The following is a 19,009-nucleotide window of genomic DNA, read 5'->3' as shown; positions in this document are numbered from 1 at the left end:
ATTAAAAAAAAAAAAAACTCCATGTAAGGCCCAATGCTCGCTGCGGCCTCCAAGAGCAAACAGCCACGCTTTAACCGCTCCTCTAGAGTAGACCCACGGATGTCTTGGGGACTACATAACAGGGATGTGGGGTCTGTGTTCTGGAATAGAGGAAACCACAGAGCCAGCGACAGTGAGGGAAAGTAAAGCCAAGAAGCCCAATTCTAACAGCTCCCCCCCCCCAATCTCTTTCAAGTTTACAGGGAGTAGGGACGGGAGAAGAGGAGAGTCCAACTTATGCCCTGCGTGTGCAAAGTTTCTTCAGTTTAAGCCCGGAGAACTTTAATGGCTTCAGACTTTCACATCTTATCGGCATAGACTGGAGTCCCTGAACATAAGAGCGCTTGGGAGGGAGACCTGCAACCCGATCCAAAATCGTCTTCAATTTAATGAGCTCTTGGACTGAAACCAGCGCCTAAATCCGTCGCAGTTGTTTGGCACTCAAACCCAAACAGACCTAGACAGTCGGTAAAAGCGCCTCCGGGACTCCAGCGCCGAGATCGCCCACGTGGGCACCCCCAGAAGTTCGCAACCGTTCTGCAGGAGCCATGTGAGGATCAACGCTCCCCCTCCAATACCCTTTCTGCGGAGGGGGACGCCGGTCCCCCTGAAGCCCATGATCTTCTTGACTCAGTAGTGCGGGCTGGGGGACACAACTCAGGCAAAAGACACAGTCGAAGTTTACCCCTAACACAATTCCACTTCCATGAAAAAAAGCACCCTGACCTTTTCCTTAAAACGCCCCCCTTGATCAGCATTCTGGCTGGAAAGAAAGAAAGAAAGAAAGAAAGAAAGAAAGAAAGAAAGAAAGAAAGAAAGAAAGAAAGAAAGAAAGAAAGAAAGAAAGAAAGAACCCGAAAAAAGGATGTTAACAGGGACATCAAAGGCAGTTGGCCAAGAAGAGCAATAAAAATTTATGGAGGATGTAATTATAGCGCTCGGCAAACAGGGAGACCATAAATCTCCGAGGGGAATGGTTCTTTTACAACCGGGGCAATAAGCTCTCTCTCTCTCTCTCTCTCTCTCTCGCTCGCTCTCTCTTTTTTCCCAACAGGACTTTGAGGTGCAGGTTAGTATAAAGCGAAAGGCTCTTTAAGGTTCACTTACCCGTGCTCACGTGCACCTTCTTCATCCAGGGATACACTACCGGCTCTTTGCACGCGGAAGGGCTTTGGTTGAGCGAGTTTTGGCTACAGGAAGGCGGTGGGCTTGGCGTGATGGATTCGCCAGGGTGGCCCGGGTCCGAGCTGTGGCTCTGGAGTCCCGCCGGAGCGTGGACGTGCTGGCTCCGGGGAGCGAGGACCGCCGGCTGGGGGCCGGAGCCCCGACACGCAGGATAGGTTGGTTGGTTACAGGCGGACCGCGCTGGGTACAACGCCTCGGGCTGGAAAGAGTTCTCCTCTCGCCTCTGGCCGCTGAAATATTCCGGAGAATGACTGGGAAGGTAATCGTGCTGCGAGTATTCTTCGCACGGTGGGAATTTGGGATCCACATAGTTGGAGTTGATCAAGAAGGAACTCATGGCCATTAATATTGCCCTTTTTGGGGTGGGGTGGGGTGGGGCGGGGGGGGGAGATCGCAGCCAAGGGCGCGCGCGCGCCAGCACGCACCCTCTCGCTCGCTCGCACGCACACCCCAAAAAATATATACTAAAATTTATTCCTATTTCTTTCGGGGGGCCCCCTCCCCTTCCTTTCCCCCGGCGCCCTTCCTTCCCCTCCCCTCCGCACTCGTTTTCCTGTTTCGCAGAGCCCTCCTACATTGGCCGTCAAGTGAACAAAGTTGGGCGTCCATGTGACCCCGGGAACCAATGGAGAGGTTGTCTGGGATTCCCGGATAAGGAAATAATCTAGGGGTGGGGGGTGGGGGGTGGGGGGCGGGGAGGGAGGGAGGGAAGGCGGTGCGGAGGGGGGGGGGGGCGAGGACGTGCTCTCAACTCTGTGGGCTTTTCCACTGCGAGCCCACGTCCCACTCCGGGAGTCCGTCCCACTGAACTCAAACTGGATTTGCCAACAAACAGTAGACGAGGGCTGGGTGGGAACGTCCCTTACGCCCGGGACAGCCGAGACTGTTTTGCTTCTTAAAAAAAAAAACAACAACAACAACAACCAGGAATGACAATGTCACAGCATCCCCCCCCCCCCCCCACACACACACATACACATACATACACACCCCGGAGAAACACGGTGACCTGTAAGCTCTCCGTGGTCAGAATGTCCAAAACTCAAGTAACCCCCACCCTCCTATTGCAAAAAATAAATAAATAAATCTATTTAAATTATTCTGAATTTTATACATAATCCCTTGAGGGAAACGCAGGAGCAAACGAAGCATCTCTTGGATCGGAAGAAACAGAAAAGTGGAGAGGAAAACAAAGGCGTATCCGCCTCCCTGTGAGACGCATTCATTTGCGGGGCCGGCATTGGAAATTTCTTCCTGAAGGCAGGTGATAGGAGGCGAGCCACTGGCAAAGATCGATAGAGCGCGCTAGAGATCGATGGAAACGTCATTAACTAATTCGGGTTACCCATCCCTTTAAAGGACGGTTTAGACTCCTTCGGTCCCCCACGCCACATCCCCAAAGGACAGAAAATGCCTTAGAAAACTGCCAAGGAGACAGAAAGGTTAGAGTAGACCTACATTCATATGTCCAGTCAAATAAATCATATTAGTTTGTTTACTTTTTTAAAAAGAGGCTTGAAACAATAGGGACTGCACATCCGAGATCTGCGCTCTCTCTCTCTCTCTCTCTTCAATTAGGACACAATATATCTACCCGTTTTGTAAGGCTTCGGGGCAGGGACCTGTCATTTGTATATTCCTAATAGCAGGGCTGGCATGAAGTAAAACCTAAGGGGAGGAGCTCTGACTTAGGAAAGCCGGGTGTTGAAATATATGTTCTTAGCCTTAAAATGGCACTAGACTTTTGTTTTAGTTGGCCACAAGGGAGGAACAAGGCCACCCCTGTGCAACTGGAGACGAGTGTCTTCTTGGAATCGTTCACGTCATTAGAATTGAACAGAGGGTGACTGCGAACCTCTCTGGTCTGTTTAAAAAACAAGAAACACCGGATCGTAAAGAACATCGAATCCGGAAGCTCCCAAGACTCATCTTTTAAAAAAGAAAGAAAAAAGCCCACGTGTAGTGGGTAGTTCCCAGGCCAGTAACAATTTATGCCGTAAAAAAAAAAAATTACTGTCCAATCCTCCTCGGAAAAGTCTTAAACGATTTGCTTTCTCTTTTTCCGTCTCCACTTCTTTTTCACCTTGTTCCGCTGAGGCCGCGCTCCGTAGCGTTTGTGTCAACTACATATTCCCCTAGATGCGAATTTGTGAGGCCGCTTCTTTTACACAAATTCGGATCTACAGGGTACATATAGAAGACAGACACATCCTCCTGGGGATACAAATCTTCTGCTTGGTTTACAGCCGGGAGGAAACGTCACCCAAACAGAAAAAAACATCCAAACACTCCGATTTTGGAAGAGACGGTTCTCACGCTCCACCTTATTAGCCAGAACCTACAGTATAATTCGTATTCATTCAGAGAAGATACCCTAATCCGTAGATGTAATCCAAGAAATTGAGCAAATAGGAATATTGGTTAGCTAGTGCATCAAAGACAGTGTTAAAACAAAAATATTTGCTCTTTCCAACAGAGTCTCAAAAAGACTTAGTGTTTAATTAGAACGAAAATGGCTGCTTAGCAATTAATTGTAATTAAAAATAACTTCCCACATGAAGTTTTTAAAGGCTTCCGTGGATCATTAACTTGCCTAAAACTCTCAGATAGAAACAGGATGGAGGACATCTGAAAATAAACCAAACAGATAGATCTGAGGACACCTTGCAACATTTCCTCACCCCCTTAAAGGACAAATCCTTTACCCCTCCAGGGATGAAGAGAAAGAAAAGGATCAAAGGAATTTCATTTCCAAGACAGAGGGAATATAAAGCAATAAAATATGCACATTGGTATAACTAATGAACCTTCAGAGGGTAGGAAAAAAAAGAGGGCAATGGTTTCTCAGTCAACCCTTGTTTATCCTGATGCTCTGGAAGAATAAGTAGATATTGCATTAAAAAAAACTGACCTTAGAATTATTTTAATGTAGGAATAGAAAAGCCTTCGAATCACACAGAACGCTTCATCAGGTAGAGGACCCTATTATTTAGCTTTTAAGTGCCAGAGGCTGGGCCTGCTCTCTTCCCCTGGAATTTACTTGGGCTGGGATTGTGGTCACCCATTGGTTTCTCCAGTTTTAAATCAAAATCATACCGTAATGGGAACACTGGCCACGCAGTGACCTGCTTCCCCATTACCGATTTTACACAGTCCGTTTGGGTCGGTTTCAATAGATCTTTAAATCCCTCAACAGCCCAACTCCCTTCCCACTACCAAAATAGCCCTGAAAACATGCCCAGTTGTGGCGAGGGGTGAGCTCTCTCAACTGTACACTCTTCCCTCCTGCAGACAAACGTTGGTAAGGTCCGCTCCTCTTGGGTCTGGCGCTGTACTATCATGGTCAACTGCAGGCCGAGAAGGAATTGAGTGTTTTAAAAAAAAAGCTCTGGGCTACAACTAAGGGCACACCCTTGGAACCCAGCTCTGCACACCCAACTGGCATCTGTATCCAGACCCCAATTAACTGGACAGTGTTGTTTGCCCTTACACCTTCCAAGTAAGCCCGCCAGAGATTGAGCAGGGGCAGCGTTCGCTTTGTGAGAGCCTGAGGTGTGAGAACACGTCCCCTGAACACCTTTGTCAAGCCTCATGTTTGTCCTGACGGGTTGATTTCCAAACAACCTGGGTAAGCTCAAGGAGAGCTGCTTTTTTTGTTTTTTTTTTAAGACTGAAACAGAATCCCATTTTCAGACTGAGACCTCAAAGGTTGTCACCGGAGCATCGCTTACTCCGGCGAGTATGCCCATAAGCACAGGGAACATGCTTCTCACCCCATTGGAGTCAGTGGCTCAGAACGCCCCAGTTCTGCTTAGAACTGCGGTGTTGATCTCTAAGGATGTCGCAGGTGAGTTCTGACTCAGCACATTTTTGGGCCAAATCAAGACTGTCCCCTCTCCCAGGAGCGACCAGGTTCCTGTTTGGCTCAGGGGACATGAGCTCAATGGAACGGGCTTCCAAGGGAGGAAACCTAGGGGTAGGCTCAAGTTAGCAAAGTGACAGGACCAGGGTCTCCCGACCCGACCATGCCTCTGCCTGGGATAAACTGGCGGCTACCCTTCTCTGAAACATCTCCTCATCAGGATCTCTTGCATAGTAATCCCCCCCCCCCCAAATAGCTCCCAAGTCCAGCATAGGTTAAAGGGGAAATGGACCTGTCGGCTTATTCTATTCTTGTCTGATTTCCACTTTCCTTAAGCGCCTTCTGCAAAGAGGGCGGCGTGTGGGTGTTCATCTTGGCGTCAGCAGCACCCCTAGCGTCTAGCAGAAATGCCCCCCCCCCTCTTCGAAAGGACCACGCGCAAAGCCAGCTTGCCGTCTGGAAAGCACAAGATACAAGCCCCGCCGCCCCCCCCCCTCCCATCGCACTCCCCCCCCCCCTCCAAACCACCCACTTTTCTTCTTCTTCTCTTCTTTTCTTTTTTGGCACTTTCGATTGCTCTCATAAAAACGTCTCCCCTTTTCCGGAAGTTTCGCAAAGACAGATTTCGCTCCGGCGTCCTCTGCATTTCAAAGAGGCCCGCGCAGGACGCTGGTGCCCGGAGCCACATGGCTGGGGAGCAGATGGACCCCGGTTGCAAAAAGTCCAGTCGAGCAGCGAGATGGGAAGGGGTCCTACGGGGTGGGGGGTGGGGGAGAGGACCCACTTGAAAGTCCTCGTCGCCTTTTCCCCTTCCCCTCTCTCCCTCCTCCCCTCAAAGGACAAAGCACCTGCCAGCTCGTCTTTCAGGACCATTTTTTAAAATCCCTCCGGAGCAGGGACCGGTCAAGATCTTTTCCAGCGCAAGCCAGGGGCCGCTGCCTGTCCAGCCCGACGGAGCCCTGCGCAGGAGACCCTCCGGGGAGGGGGCAGCACCCACTGCCCTGCGCTGCCCCCTGCTCCTGTAAGGCGGGCCCTCTCTCCGCCGGCGACAGGGGCGGGGAGCCTGGCGTCCTGCAGCGCGCTGAGCCAGAACCAGGTTCTAGAGACCCAGTCAGGCTTACTCCTGAGTAAATGCAAGGCGGTCTCCCGGTCTCCCACCCCGCGCGGCCTTGCTCTGGCCGCCGACCCCGCCAGGCCAACATCCTAAAACGGACCCGCTCCACGCTCCGTCACCCCCTTCTCCAACACGGGACGCCCGAGGAAGCCAGCTTGCTGGGGACGCCCTGCTACAACCCCCCTCCCCTCCAAACCCCCAAAAAGCAAAAGCAAAGCATCATACTAACCGGAAAACCCGATCCTTCCGCTGCAGCCTCCTTTCCTCCATGGCACAGACTACACACACACACACAAACACACACACACACACACACGGAAAGGAACAGCCGCTTGTGTTCCTTCCTTTCCTTTTTTTTAACAATCAAAACGCGGTCGTGTTTCCAAAACCTTCGGCCTCGCGATCTACCAGCTCGGAGGGAGCCGTAGGCCCAACTGAGGGGGTTCCAGTCGGATCCTCGCAAGTTTTCGTATTAATCTCCATACTTTGTCAGTCTTTGTTAAACAGCTAGGCGTGTCCCGGGCGCCTCCAACATTTTAATATTTGTTAGACGCGCTGACCTGAGTTTCACCCCACTCCGGGACTCTCCCCCTCGCGCTTTCTATAATACGCTTGCATAGTTCCCTCGGTCATATTGAATTTTACCCAGGTCATTACTTTGGGGCGGGCCAGGGGGGGCGGGCGGGGGAGAGAGAGAGAGGATGCCACGACGAGGCATTTTAATGCAGAGTTTTCCTCTGCGGCTCGCACGTCCCAGCGACTTTTTAAACGTTCGCTTTATGCATGCGTCCCCAGCATCTGCTTTGGGTCGATGGCATCACCTCTCCTCTCACTCTGGAAGGGTGCCTCCGCGGAAATCGTTGCCTAAATGTCCCCGCCGAAAATCAAGAGGGATAAGAGGAGGGGAGGGGAGGAAGGATTCTGTGTAGCATCGAAAACGTTGGGGATCAAAACAGAAGAAGGAAGGAAGGAAGGAAGGAAGGAAGGAAGGAAGGAAGGAAGGAAGGAAGGAAGGAAGGAAGGAAGGAAGGAAGGAAGGAAGGAAGGAAGGAAGGAAGGAAGGAAGGAAGGAAGGAAAAGAAAGACCCCCCATCTTTTCTCTCCTAAGCAATGCTTCCGTTGAAGGTTTAATTGAGGTAGTTTATAGCTTATGCCCCACCAACTCGCTCCAGAGGTGATTTTTTTTTTTTGTTGAAAGGAAACGTTACCTCTGTCGCCCCAAGAAGTGTGATTCAACTCCCCAGGCCTCTGCAGACGCTGGAATCTAAACGGAATGTTGAAGGTTTGAGCTTCCCGGGAGGGCGGGGGAATCTCTCTGGACTTGCGTGTTCCCATTCGGCCACCTATTCTACAGGTACACACAGAGGAAGCAGGATGCCCCACCCGCACAGGTAGAGAGAACGCCAATCGGCATTCAGTTATAGCTGCGGAAAGCTCGTTACACTGTGTGCTTGGCAGGAAATGTCTATCTTCTTCTCTTTCCCTTCTCGGGAGAGACAAGATTCAGACGTTGGCCAATACCAAAGGAGACCCACTGGCTTCCCCCCATTTTCGCCCCAATTTCCTGGGTGGTCCGATGGCATTTCCTCCAAGGAGGAACCTCGCTTGGCCAAGTTAGACACGGGGGTCGTTCCTTGCAGCCCCTACTCGAGCTGCCTGGAATCTCACCTGAACTACGACGCTCACCTTCCGAAGACAAATGTTATCCCATTTAAACGCCCTCCCTCCGCATTGTATGAATCTGGAGTGGTGGAGACTGCGCCGGGGAGATAAGTGAAGTAATTAAAGGAGCCCCGAGATGGATGGCCCAAGTTACGGCTAAACGGTAGCCCATTTATCGTGATATTTTATAAATACCAAGCCGAGCTGTTGCAATTCGTTCGAGCCAACCTTTTATCAATTCCTGCACACACAGTCCAAGCCTCCAGGAATATTCTCTTGCAGGGCAACAAATTGTAGTGCAAATATATATAAGGCCCATCCGGATACGGTTCAGCTAGGATTCATCTCGGCATTTAGGGAATCCGATTGGTAGGAACTACTCGGCGTATTTAGGGACGGGCCACACCTCTCACGCACTCTCACGCGCTTTTTAATGCGGGGTAAACCACATTCGATTACTCTTCTGCTGAAAGGTGCAAAAAGGCAGCCTTTCTGCCCTAGCAGAAAGGTGGTTATATTTTCTGCTCCGGTTTCTCCTAAGTGTTTGGTTTAGGAGGGTGTTTATATCCTACGAAGCCTTTCTTGAAAAGGTCCTTAAAATGGGAATTACTGTAGCACAAGAAAATCAGAGTCCAACATCACCTTTAAGACCAACAAAGATTTATTCAAGGCCTGAGCTTTGAATAAATCTTTGTATGTCTTAAAGGTGCTCTTGGACTCTGATTTTCATCCAGGGAGTTTATCATCTCTGTGTTTAAAAAACAAACAAACATTGCTTCTTTTTCTGGGTGTGTGGGTGGTTCTTTGCATGGAGAACCATAATTTTTCGTTACAGCCCAGTACAGTTTGGTTTAGTTTTGTTTCTGAGTTTTAAAAATAGCAGCAGTTGTTATGGATTCAAAGTCTCTGCCCCCCCTTTCCACCCCCCTGGTTCTACCAGTCTGTAAGAACCTAGTGTCTTCATCTGTAATCAAGGCATTGTTTCCCCACTGATTTTAATCCGATTTAGTTCTTTCCCTGCAGCAATAAGTCTGAGGAAGATTTTTTTTTCTTACATAAATCAGGGGATGTACATGACAAAGTGAGGGAAACAGTGGGTTACATTCCTAAGGCCTTAGTAGGACTCCCACACCCCTTTAAAATTGGTCTCCTTTTAAAATTGATCTCTCAGCCAATCAAATATTCAATTGTTCTCTGATGTAACTGAGTAATGTATTGATCAGCCGATTGCCTTCAAATAAAACCGCGTTTCAAAATCGCCCCAAGGATCTCAAAGGAAATGCCAGATCCCAAACAAACCGAAAACAACATTCCAAAAAGTCCTATTTCAAACATTTCAGTCATCACATCCTGAGAGATGGAAAATGCTCTGTCCGGTTGAACAGTCAATGAGCTCAAGAGCCATCAGTACAACTGGAAGATCCAAGTTTACAAAACCCACCAATATGGTTTTCAATACAAGGCAGGCTTCACCTCTGATTGCTGGAAGCAAAACCACCAGTCACTGATTTCCTAAAAGGCAAGTCCCTTTGGGAAGGCTGGATACAAATTTGGAAGGCAAATCCATTAATATTTATTTTTTTTAAAGAGAAAGAAACATTAGACACAGGTAGAAAGTTGACCGGGCCCTCCAAGTCCCAAGGAGGGAATGGTCATCTGCCCTTAAAGGTTTAGGGGGGGGAAGCCCACCAAGAAGTTGTATGAACAGGTCGATGTGGTGCAACGTCTTGCAGTGAAGGGAACATGAACCAGTTTAGGATAGTTGATTTCGTTCACTCGGGCTTGGTCCAGAAAAGATCAGCTTACTTTAGAAGCATATTGTAAATTTGGAAGGGATATGTTTAGCACGATTTTATAGCGCCAACAAGATTATTATGGTCATGATCAAAGCTATAGTTTCTTCATAGAAACCTTCGTGTCAGATTTTGAATTTCTACTCGGGGGCACAGGTTACCAATTTAGGATCAGTAATATCATCTCCATGGAAACCTTCTCATTCTACTTTAGGAATATATATTTCAGTAGTAGTAGTGATAGTAAGTAGTAAGTAGCAGTAGAGGAATAGTAGTACTGCTAGTAGCAGTAGAACGATATTGTCTCCTAGATTCAGGTGGGTGGCCCTGCTGGTTCTGAAGCAGCAGAACAAAGTGTAAAGAAGCCCGCATGCACAAGAAAGCTTATATCTCTTGAGCCCAACTTTGTTCTATTGTCTCCTGTTACTGAATTCGTGTCCACTGTTCACCTCCAGTTGTACCTGGACTCAGATTCTGGTCTGCTCCTTCAGGCCATCACAGCGAGCCGCCTGAATCTAAGAGGTAGATAGTGGAAGGCATGTCCGAACTCTTCTATTTATGTAATAAGACGGGGGGGGGGGGGGAGGTGTCTCTACTCTGCACACTGACCACGATCCCTGAACGACACCGCCTCCCCCCCTCCACAGGTCCCCCCCCCTTTCCCTTTCCCTCTCCCTCTTCTCCCCCACCCCGCCCCTCGCCCGTGGAGCCTGCCCTATGCAAGGTTGCGAATGGCATCTGGACTTCCCTAACGCTTACCTCTCTCTTCTGCGGCCAGCAAACAAGGACGGGGCTTTTCCCTCTCTCCTCCCCCACCGCGAAGGCCCGCCGCCGCCGCCGCCCCCGCCCGCAGCCCTCCCTCCCGTGCTCTTTAGCGCTGACATCCAGTCCGTCAGGCACAAACGCAAGACCGGGTCTCGCACAGCCTCAACTTTTGACCCTCGCCTTTTTGACCCTTGCATCTATAATGGCTCGCTCTCCCATCCGCCCAGGACGGCGGCCACCTCCCCAGACTGTAGAACCTGCTCAGGGGCTTCTTTCTTTCTTTCTTTCTTTCTTTCTTTCTTTCTTTCTTTCTTTCTTTCTTTCTTTCTTTCTTTCTTTCTTTCTTTCTTTCTTTCTTTCTTTCTTTCCTTACCCCGCTTGAATTCTAACTGCAGTTTAGCGCACCGTGGTGGTCTAATCTCGAACGATCGGGATAACTTTCCAGCCCTTGAGAATCCCTTCCCTGCTTTTCCAGCCGCCTCCGTCTTTCGCCCTCTCCCCCCCCCCCCGGCTATTCTTCTTGCAGGGCTGGGGAGCTAGACGAAGGGGGTCCCCCCGCCTGGCAGGGCGGGTTCTCAGGCGGTCATCGGTAGGGCAAAGCTTTGTGGGGTAGGCAGAAGCCGTGGCCGCCCGCCTGGGAAAGAGCGGCCCGTTGGCTGCGGTGGATAGGGCTGAAGCGAGCTCTGCTGGTTACATTGAGTTGTTACAAGTGCGGGAATTTGCCATTTCTCTCGCATTCTCTTGGCCCTCGCCCCCCAGCATGGTATGTTATGAATTTCATTTTGCATTGAGCTTTCAGTGTTGTGCTTCATGGGTCAAAGCGGCTCCTCTTAAGTAAACCACCAAGAGCCCCGGATATCAGTAAGGAATAAGACGTCTCAATGGCGCCTTAATAAGTGGCAAGCCGGGCTTACTCGGAAGTAAATTCCACTGTGTGCCAGTGGGGCTTACTGGCCACCTTCCATGGGCGTGTCTGTTCCCCGGCTGGAAGTCCACGCGAATTCACGAGCCAAAGTGCATTGGATTGGGGGGGCCTAGGAGTAACAACCGATTGCAAGAGACCTGTCGACAGGTAGGAAGGAAGGAAGGAAGGAAGGAAGGAAGGAAGGAAGGAAGGAAGGAAGGAAGGAAGGAAGGAAGGAAGGAAGGAAGGAAGGAAGGAAACTGAAGTGGATTGAAGAAGGAAGGAAGGAAGGAAGGAAGGAAGGAAGGAAGGAAGGAAGGAAGGAAGGAAGGAAGGAAGGAAGGAAGGAAGGACTTTTGTAGAAGGGAGGGTACGTTTTGGACGGACCCAAGTGTATCTCCCCGGCCTCGACTTTGGTGCTTTTAGTTCCCTGCGGTAGTTCAGCCTTCAGGAACCGAGTCAATAGATGGGAATGACGTGTTGTCATTTGCTGAAGGAAGATTCTGCTGCCCCGAGTCGATTATTCTAATGCCAGAAGTTGGGTCCCTGGGAGCGGATAGGTTGCTCGCAGGCCCGAGGAAGCGAAACTCTCCTGATTTATCTTTCGCTTTATTTATTTTTGTCCAGGGAGAAGTTGTCAGGGCAGATAATCCTGTTTAAATTATGCTCTCCCGTCCTCATCCGATAGATAGTCATTTGAGATCCCAGAAAATCCTTCCACTCACTCAGGGAATCTTTCTTTCTGCCAGCCCATCTCTCTCTCTCTCTCTCTCTGGCACCCAAGCACCTCCATTTTTGGGACTATGTCCTCGAGGGAGGGACCCATCGAAGGGACCCGCCTAGGCAACATGATACAAAAAGGAAAAAAAAATGGAGACCGGGAAGGGGGAGGGGAAAGGAGAAGCGGAGCCAGGCACCCATTGAAGTGGGGAATTGACACCCGAATTTATGCTCCTTTCCCTGGCTCTAAAAACACTTCGGATTTCCAGGAAAGGGTGCCGATAACCCACTTGGCAAGCTGGTGGCTTCCTTTCATCTGGAGGCGACACGCATCGCCCTGTGCAAACAAACAAACAGAATAGCCCGGAAGCAGAGATGTTTTCACATGATCTAATCCAAAATATGGCCCAGGGTCACCTTAAAAGACTAAGGAAACTATTTCCAGTCTGAGCTTTCGTGTTGTCTCTGAGCTTCCCTGTGGTTTCTCGTGAAGGAGCCGCTGGACTTCTGCTTTATGTTGCTCGGACAGACGAGCGCGACTCTCCCTTTGCAATCGCAATAGGACAGCCATTTTCCACGTGAAAGATATTTTCCCTCTTCCTGGGTTGTTATTCCCATTTTACAGGCTGCGCCGGGGGAGGGGGAGGGGTGAGTGAGAGCGCTGTTTATGGACAGCGATTTGCAGAAAGCTGCGAGGAGATCCTGCCCCACGTTGGGTGGTCCTTGGATTGTCGGATGGATTCCTTTAAGGCAAGGTTAAGGACAAACGAACAAGTTGAAGAAAGGGGCAAACCCGGAGGGGAGATCTGAACAAAATCAAATCTGCAAAGGCGAATGTTGACCTGAGAATGGGGCTTTTGCCCTCGTTCTTGAGGAAGGGTCGCCCAGTGCATTTTGATTTTTTTTTTGGGGGGGGGGAGGAGAGAAGCTCTCCTTCTCCTATCTAGCTGCGGCTTTCTACCTCTCCGTCTGCTGACCTGGGAATGATCCCGAGCGCCTATGAATTATTGATGAGCTATAAGGACCGCTTCCCCCCCCCCTTTTCAGTATGCAAACCCCATTACGCTGTTAAAATGGCGATTTAATCGTTCAGTAGGGCTTCGCCTTGCTTCCCTCAACCCCCCCCCCGCCTCCTCAACAGGCAACTCATTTCAGCCCCCTTTTCATTTAATTTTCTTAATTAAAATCCTTTCACAGATTTTAATTCCTCTCTCTCTCTCTCTCTCTTTCTCTGTCTTTGTGGGTTCTGGTACAGAGGGGGGGGGGAAAGAGAGAGTGGGACAATGACAGAAAGACCTTTCCACTTCAATAGGCAAGAGTTCTTTTTCCAAGGAAACTATATATATATATATATATATATATATATATATATATATATATATATATATATATATATATATATATATATATATATATATATATATATATATATATATATATATATATATGCATTTATTTATTTATTTGGATTTTAATGCTGTCCTTCCACACACACACACACACACACACACACACACACACACACACGTGTCTGTGTGTATATGTGTGTGTGAACGGCTGGAGCCTTTCACTTGTAAATCCCATCGTAGCCGGAGCCAAAGGGTAGCAAAATGTATAATGCCAGTCACCTATTTAATGCGACTTCTGCATTGAAGATTGTTGGGCTGGGGGCTGCTGTAGTTTCTGGGTCGTGATATTTACAGGTTGCCAAAAGGACATCATAATAAAGAGTTGTGCTCTTGTACTATGAGAGGGAAAGAGAGAGAGAGAGAGAGAGAGAGAGCTCTAGGCTAGGGCACCTAGCCATCCAAGTTTAAATCCAGTTGATTTTAGTGGGAGAGCGGCATGTGTGCATAAATCTCTCCCCTGCAGGAATCAAGGAGACTTAAAAAGGATCCTGCCCTTATTCATCTAGGCTTGCAGTTTCTGGGTGGGTCCGGGTGGGAATGGCTGCCGGCCATCTATCCGAATTAAGTCCCATCGAAATCCACAGACCCTCTGCTCGTGCTCGACGGTCCGGCTTGTCGCCCCAACACAGGTGGAAGTGGGGCTAAAGCCTCGGAAGAGAGGCCCGTGGCCGCCTTGATGCTGCCTTTTCTTCGGTCTCCCCCAAGAGCGAATTGCTCTTTCGCTCACCCCCCCAGATACTCCCGGACAACCGGAGGGCCGGCCTGCTGCCTTTCGTCCTAGCTGTCCTGTTCTCTCCGTTCTGGGTTTTAGAGAACCCCCTTCGGAAGGTCTCCTCCAAAGCTCAGCAACCAACCCCAGCAAAGCAGAAGTATTCGCGATTTTGTTCAGCAGCCTTTGAGATGTGCGTTTAGGGTCACGGGTTGGGCTAGAAGGTTCATGCCACCCCTCTAAGCAAAGACCTTCTTCCCTCCCCCACCCCCCACGCCATTTCCAATTCCAACCAAACCTTGCAACAACAACAAAAAAAAAAACCCAAAGTGAAATAAACCCTACCGTAGGCCATCCCCCAAAAAGTACATTTTAAAAAACCCTTGCAATATTATCCCAAACCTAAAACCCGTCTGCCTGTCTGTCTGTTTCTCATAACCCCACAAAAGTGGTCTCTCAGTAAAGTTAGCTCAGGAAAGCTCATACTGGAATAAATATTGTGAGTCTGAAAGTTGCCACTCTTATCCGAAAATACAGTCACCGAGGCCTTTTCTCTCTCTTTCAAACTGAGCGGCCCTCAAGATACAGGGTTCGCGGCTACTCACACACCAAAAGAATCACGCATTTATTAAGTGAATGCCTGTAGCTGGCCCGTAGATCCGCTTCTGTGTTTATAACTAAGGAAATAATATTCATGCGTGGCAAGAAGATGGATACAAGGGTGTGTGGGTGGGTGTGCGGGCGCGCGCGAGTGTGTGTGTGTGAAAGGGGGCGATTCACACAATGGTTTATATACACACATGCGCCAGCAATGAATAGGCCGGTCTGGTTATCACGAGGACAACCGAGTTCAAGGGGAGTTTATCCATTGACTTCAAAGAACATTGGATATGACCTTTTGTGGTCAAAAAGTCAACTATTGTCGCCTGACAAACGCACTGCTTAAGAGAGGTGTATATTGGCTGGTCTGGAGCAGATTGCCTCCACCCCCACCCCCCCTTCCCCGATAGACAGACCCCTCCCAATTTGTGCGAATAGGAGAAGTTGAAGATACCTTGCATGTAGCAGCTATTTAACCTTCTGGGAGCTCTGTGACCGTTTCTTGGGGAGGGGGGGAGAGAATACTGCGGCCCTGTATGTTTGGGCGCACAGTTTAATTACATAAAGCTGCAATTTGTTGTTAGAATACAAATTTAGCATGTTACAGTTCCTAAAGAAGGTGCCCGGATTGCAACCAGTCTTCCCGCTAAATTTAGGACTAGGGTTTATCTTTTAGATTTTCAATAGACACCCCATCTCAGGCTACAAGAAGCTGGAGTTCTTTCACCAGTTTCTGATGTCATAAGAAGGGGGGGGGGATTAAGAGGTTGAAACAACCTTCATAAGAAAAGATTAGAATTCAGTATCTTCAGTGAGTGGAGAATCCATTATAGAAACTGTATAAAGGAACCTATAAAGTTACATGCCCGGTACAGTGTACATAATGAGACCGTTGTTTGTTTCCTCTTTACATAGTATACAACCAAGATTAAGCATTGTCTGTAATAGGAACACAAGAAGGGAAGGGGATTTTCTGTAGGAGCCTCCCCTATCTAGGCATCCTGGCTGGCATTCTTTGCTATCCTGTTCAGATTTCTTTCTCAACCCTTAAGGAAAGCAAAAATGAAGGGAAAGCGGGGGGGGGGGGGAGTGCTTCTAGTTTTCTCTTTCTTTTTTCTACTAAGAAATGTCTACCAGGTCACCCACAATAAGCCTCCCAAAGGACTGTGGAGAAATGAAAAAACATCTTTTAAAGGCTACGAAGAGTGCCTTATAGAAAGGAACAGGATGGAACAGAAAATGGGTGTAATATTTTTACCTCTGGTTTTTGATGTCCTTATTTTGACTTAATGGCTCTAAAAACCAGTGGGCCTGGCTTGGGGTGAGAAAGGCTAACCCTTTTTTGGACAGCTCAAAGTAGACCCGTTCCATTATCCCTTTCTTTAGATAGGTGGGGGCAGTGCCCCACAAGACACCCATCACTGTGTAGCAATGATCTCTCTTTGTTACAATTGGAAGCCAGAGTCCCTTTGCTTACAGGGAGAAATGGGATGGGGTGGAATCAACTTGACAAAGGTGTCACTGGGCTTGTGAAACTCTTGTTTTTGGACATGGGGCTTGGCCTAAAGGGATCATCCTGGCAAAACATGATAGGGAAATGCAATGAGACTGGTCTTTAAATAACATGGTTGGTAGAGGAATTGAAATCCCTACCTGAGCAGATAAATTGAGAAGTGAGAGGAAAGCAAGAAGGGAAAAGGGAGGGCTACAGGATGGATGGACTTCAGATCGCTGCTGAGACTCTCTTTCCCCTTGGAATACAGAATTGTCCCTCACTGTTCCTCGCCCTTTGCACATCTAGTCCTGACTCTCCCCTCCATACAACTGGGTTTCTTCCCGTCCCTCCAAGGAATTCCTCCATTGTGCATAGAGGGAAAACAACGGCACATAGATAGGAAGCCTCTTTCGGAGGTGGGGGGCACTCATCAGACCGCTCTGTGGCATTCCGGCATTGGTGTGGGGTCTGCACATCTTAACCCCACCAAATAGGATGTGCTTCTCCTCTTGCAGAGATCTGAGTTTAAAAGTATTCTGCAGTGGAGTGGGGGGGGGGTCAAAGAGCTTACATTGGCTGGCGGTTGGCTAATGTATTTCCTTGTAGTTTGGGGGTCCCCCTTCTGTCAGAATTAAGAGCTCCGCAGTCTAATGGCCGTGTCCTTATGTCAATGGACTGCAGAAAGGGTCAAGAAAGCCCCCCAAAGTCCTTTAATTCGAAGGGAAAATTTTAAACAGGTGTTTCCTTTTCCCTGTGGGAAACTATGGGACATAAAAGCATAGTGTTGGGTATCCGGGAAGGGGGGAATGGAGGTCTTTTCAAATATGCATCGGTTATAGACCCACAACAGGACAGCTATTCACGAGGAAGCCTTAAAGGAGATCTTCTCTCCCCCATAGGGACCATTATGACCCGGGGCCCAAATCATGGATCACAAGCAGCAGGAGCAGCAGAAGAAGAGATGTTTTTATATGCCACTTTTCTCTACAAGGAGTCTCAAAGCGGCTTACAATCACCTTCCCTTTCCTCTCCCCACAGCAGACATCCTGTGAGGTAGGTGGGACTGAGAGAGTCCTGATATTCCTGCTCGGTCAAAATAGCTTTATCAGTGCTGTGGTGAGCCCAAGGTCACCCAGCTGGCTGCATGTGGAGGAGCAGGGAATGCCTTTGTCTGAAGTGGGAGGGAGAGAGAAAGACAAGGTCCCATTTATGCTTCCTGGAGAAGAATGTGTCAGCCAAATGTTACCTTCTCCCAAAATTCCTGGCTTCAAGAAGGAAGGGAGGGGGAGGATCAAGGAGCAATAAAGCAACCCCCCCCCAAGTGTGAATTCAGTAGTAAGTTCTCCTGCACAAGCTCCTTGGCTAGGGGTATAGCTCCAGTTGAATCGAGGAGCAGGTGTGCTTGCTTGACTCTGCCTTTTGCTTTCATTGCTAAATCAGTTGCTTTTTTCAGTGGGCCAAGAACAGCCAGGCCTTGGTTTTTTGCTGTTTCAGCCTGGATTGTTTCACATGAGAAAAATAGGGTAGACATGTTTAGGAAAGAATTCTGCATTTCAGGATAGAAAATGAGTCTGTTCCATTCACTCATTTGTGCTGGGAACAATGAAAATATGACCCCCCTTGAAAATCTGTCTTTGAATGCCTGGTCTGCTAGCTGAAATGGGGGGGGGGGGAGTGGGTGGAGCCCGTCCTTTATCCGTCCTTCCCTTCCCAGTGACTGGAATCCTACAGGAATACACATGGTGTTTATTGGGTCCCCTAGCACTTTTGCTGAAGGGGGGGGCTGGGAGTGTGCCATATCGGCCTGAGGATCCCTCCTCACCTAAAAAGAATGAATGTCTATCTGGCTTTGTCGGTTAGCTGAGATTAGTATGTTTCCTTCCTTGTGAATGCCAGATCCCAGGGAAAACCATGTGAATGACAAGAAGGGAGGAAGGAAGACTATTTTTCATGGAATTAAATTTAATTGCCCAGATCAGTTTGTTTTGTCCCAAATCCTTAAGCGCAGGAGGAAATAAATGTAGACCTTCACATGCTCTAAATCACTAGGAACCATCCTAAAAGGATGCCTGCTACCTTTCTCACGTGCGCTACTTAGCTCAGGTCAAGCATGTTTCATGTCTCGCACCCATCTTCCTTTCCCACGAATCTGACTGAGACTTTGAGCATCAAAGGATGGACTTCTCTAAGCAGATAATTTGCTCCATTGAACAAAAGCCAGTCTCTTTGGTCTTGGTACTAGGCAGGCTGCAAGCCTGTTTATGCTTCCTTGGGAGTAAGTGACCTTGGTGACATTGACACCCCAGGTAAAGGGGCATAAAAGAGGACTCCGCCCAGTGAAAGGACCTGGCTTTGGAGGTTGGCTCCCAGTGAAGCTCTCCAAGGAGAGAGAGATCAAGACGGGTAGCCGTGTCCAGTTTGCCTGTGGTTGCAGAAAAGAGCCAGGGTCCAGGAGCACCTTGAAGACTAACCAGATTTGTGGCAGGGCAAGCTGAAGAAGTGAGCAGTGACTGATGAAAGCCCTTCCCCTGCCACACATTTGGTTAGTCTTTGTGGTTCTCCTGGACTCTGGCTCTTTTCTGCTTGCCAGGAGGACTTCCTTGGCCGACAGATTGCACCGGTGGAAAACTGCAACAAGTGAATAGCAAGGCATAAAAGGAATAGTGGTGCCAGGTGGAAATTTAAAGGAGGCAGATTGGGGGGTGGGGGTGGCATAGGCCAAAGCAAGTTTCTCTACAGGTCAAAAAAGCTT

General features: G+C 48.8%; 2 protein-coding genes across 3 annotated transcripts in view; both read right to left on the bottom strand.

Moving 5' to 3' along the window:
- The window catches only part of HOXB4 (homeobox B4), a 6,588-nt gene extending 4,894 nt beyond the window's left edge, over window positions 1-1,694 (bottom strand). The window contains 1 exon segment of the mRNA XM_077312991.1: window positions 1,147-1,694. Within this exon segment, the coding sequence (XP_077169106.1) occupies window positions 1,147-1,567 (421 nt within the window). The 5' untranslated portion in view covers window positions 1,568-1,694.
- HOXB3 (homeobox B3) overlaps window positions 1-19,009 on the bottom strand; it is a 79,689-nt gene that overhangs the window by 41,957 nt on the left and 18,723 nt on the right. The window lies entirely within an intron of this gene.

Source organism: Paroedura picta, chromosome 16 (assembly GCF_049243985.1).
Source record: "Paroedura picta isolate Pp20150507F chromosome 16, Ppicta_v3.0, whole genome shotgun sequence".
NCBI classification, from domain to species: domain Eukaryota; kingdom Metazoa; phylum Chordata; class Lepidosauria; order Squamata; family Gekkonidae; genus Paroedura; species Paroedura picta.
The sequence above is the reverse complement of the archived record's forward strand: the minus strand, read 5'-3'. Positions and strand labels throughout refer to the sequence as shown.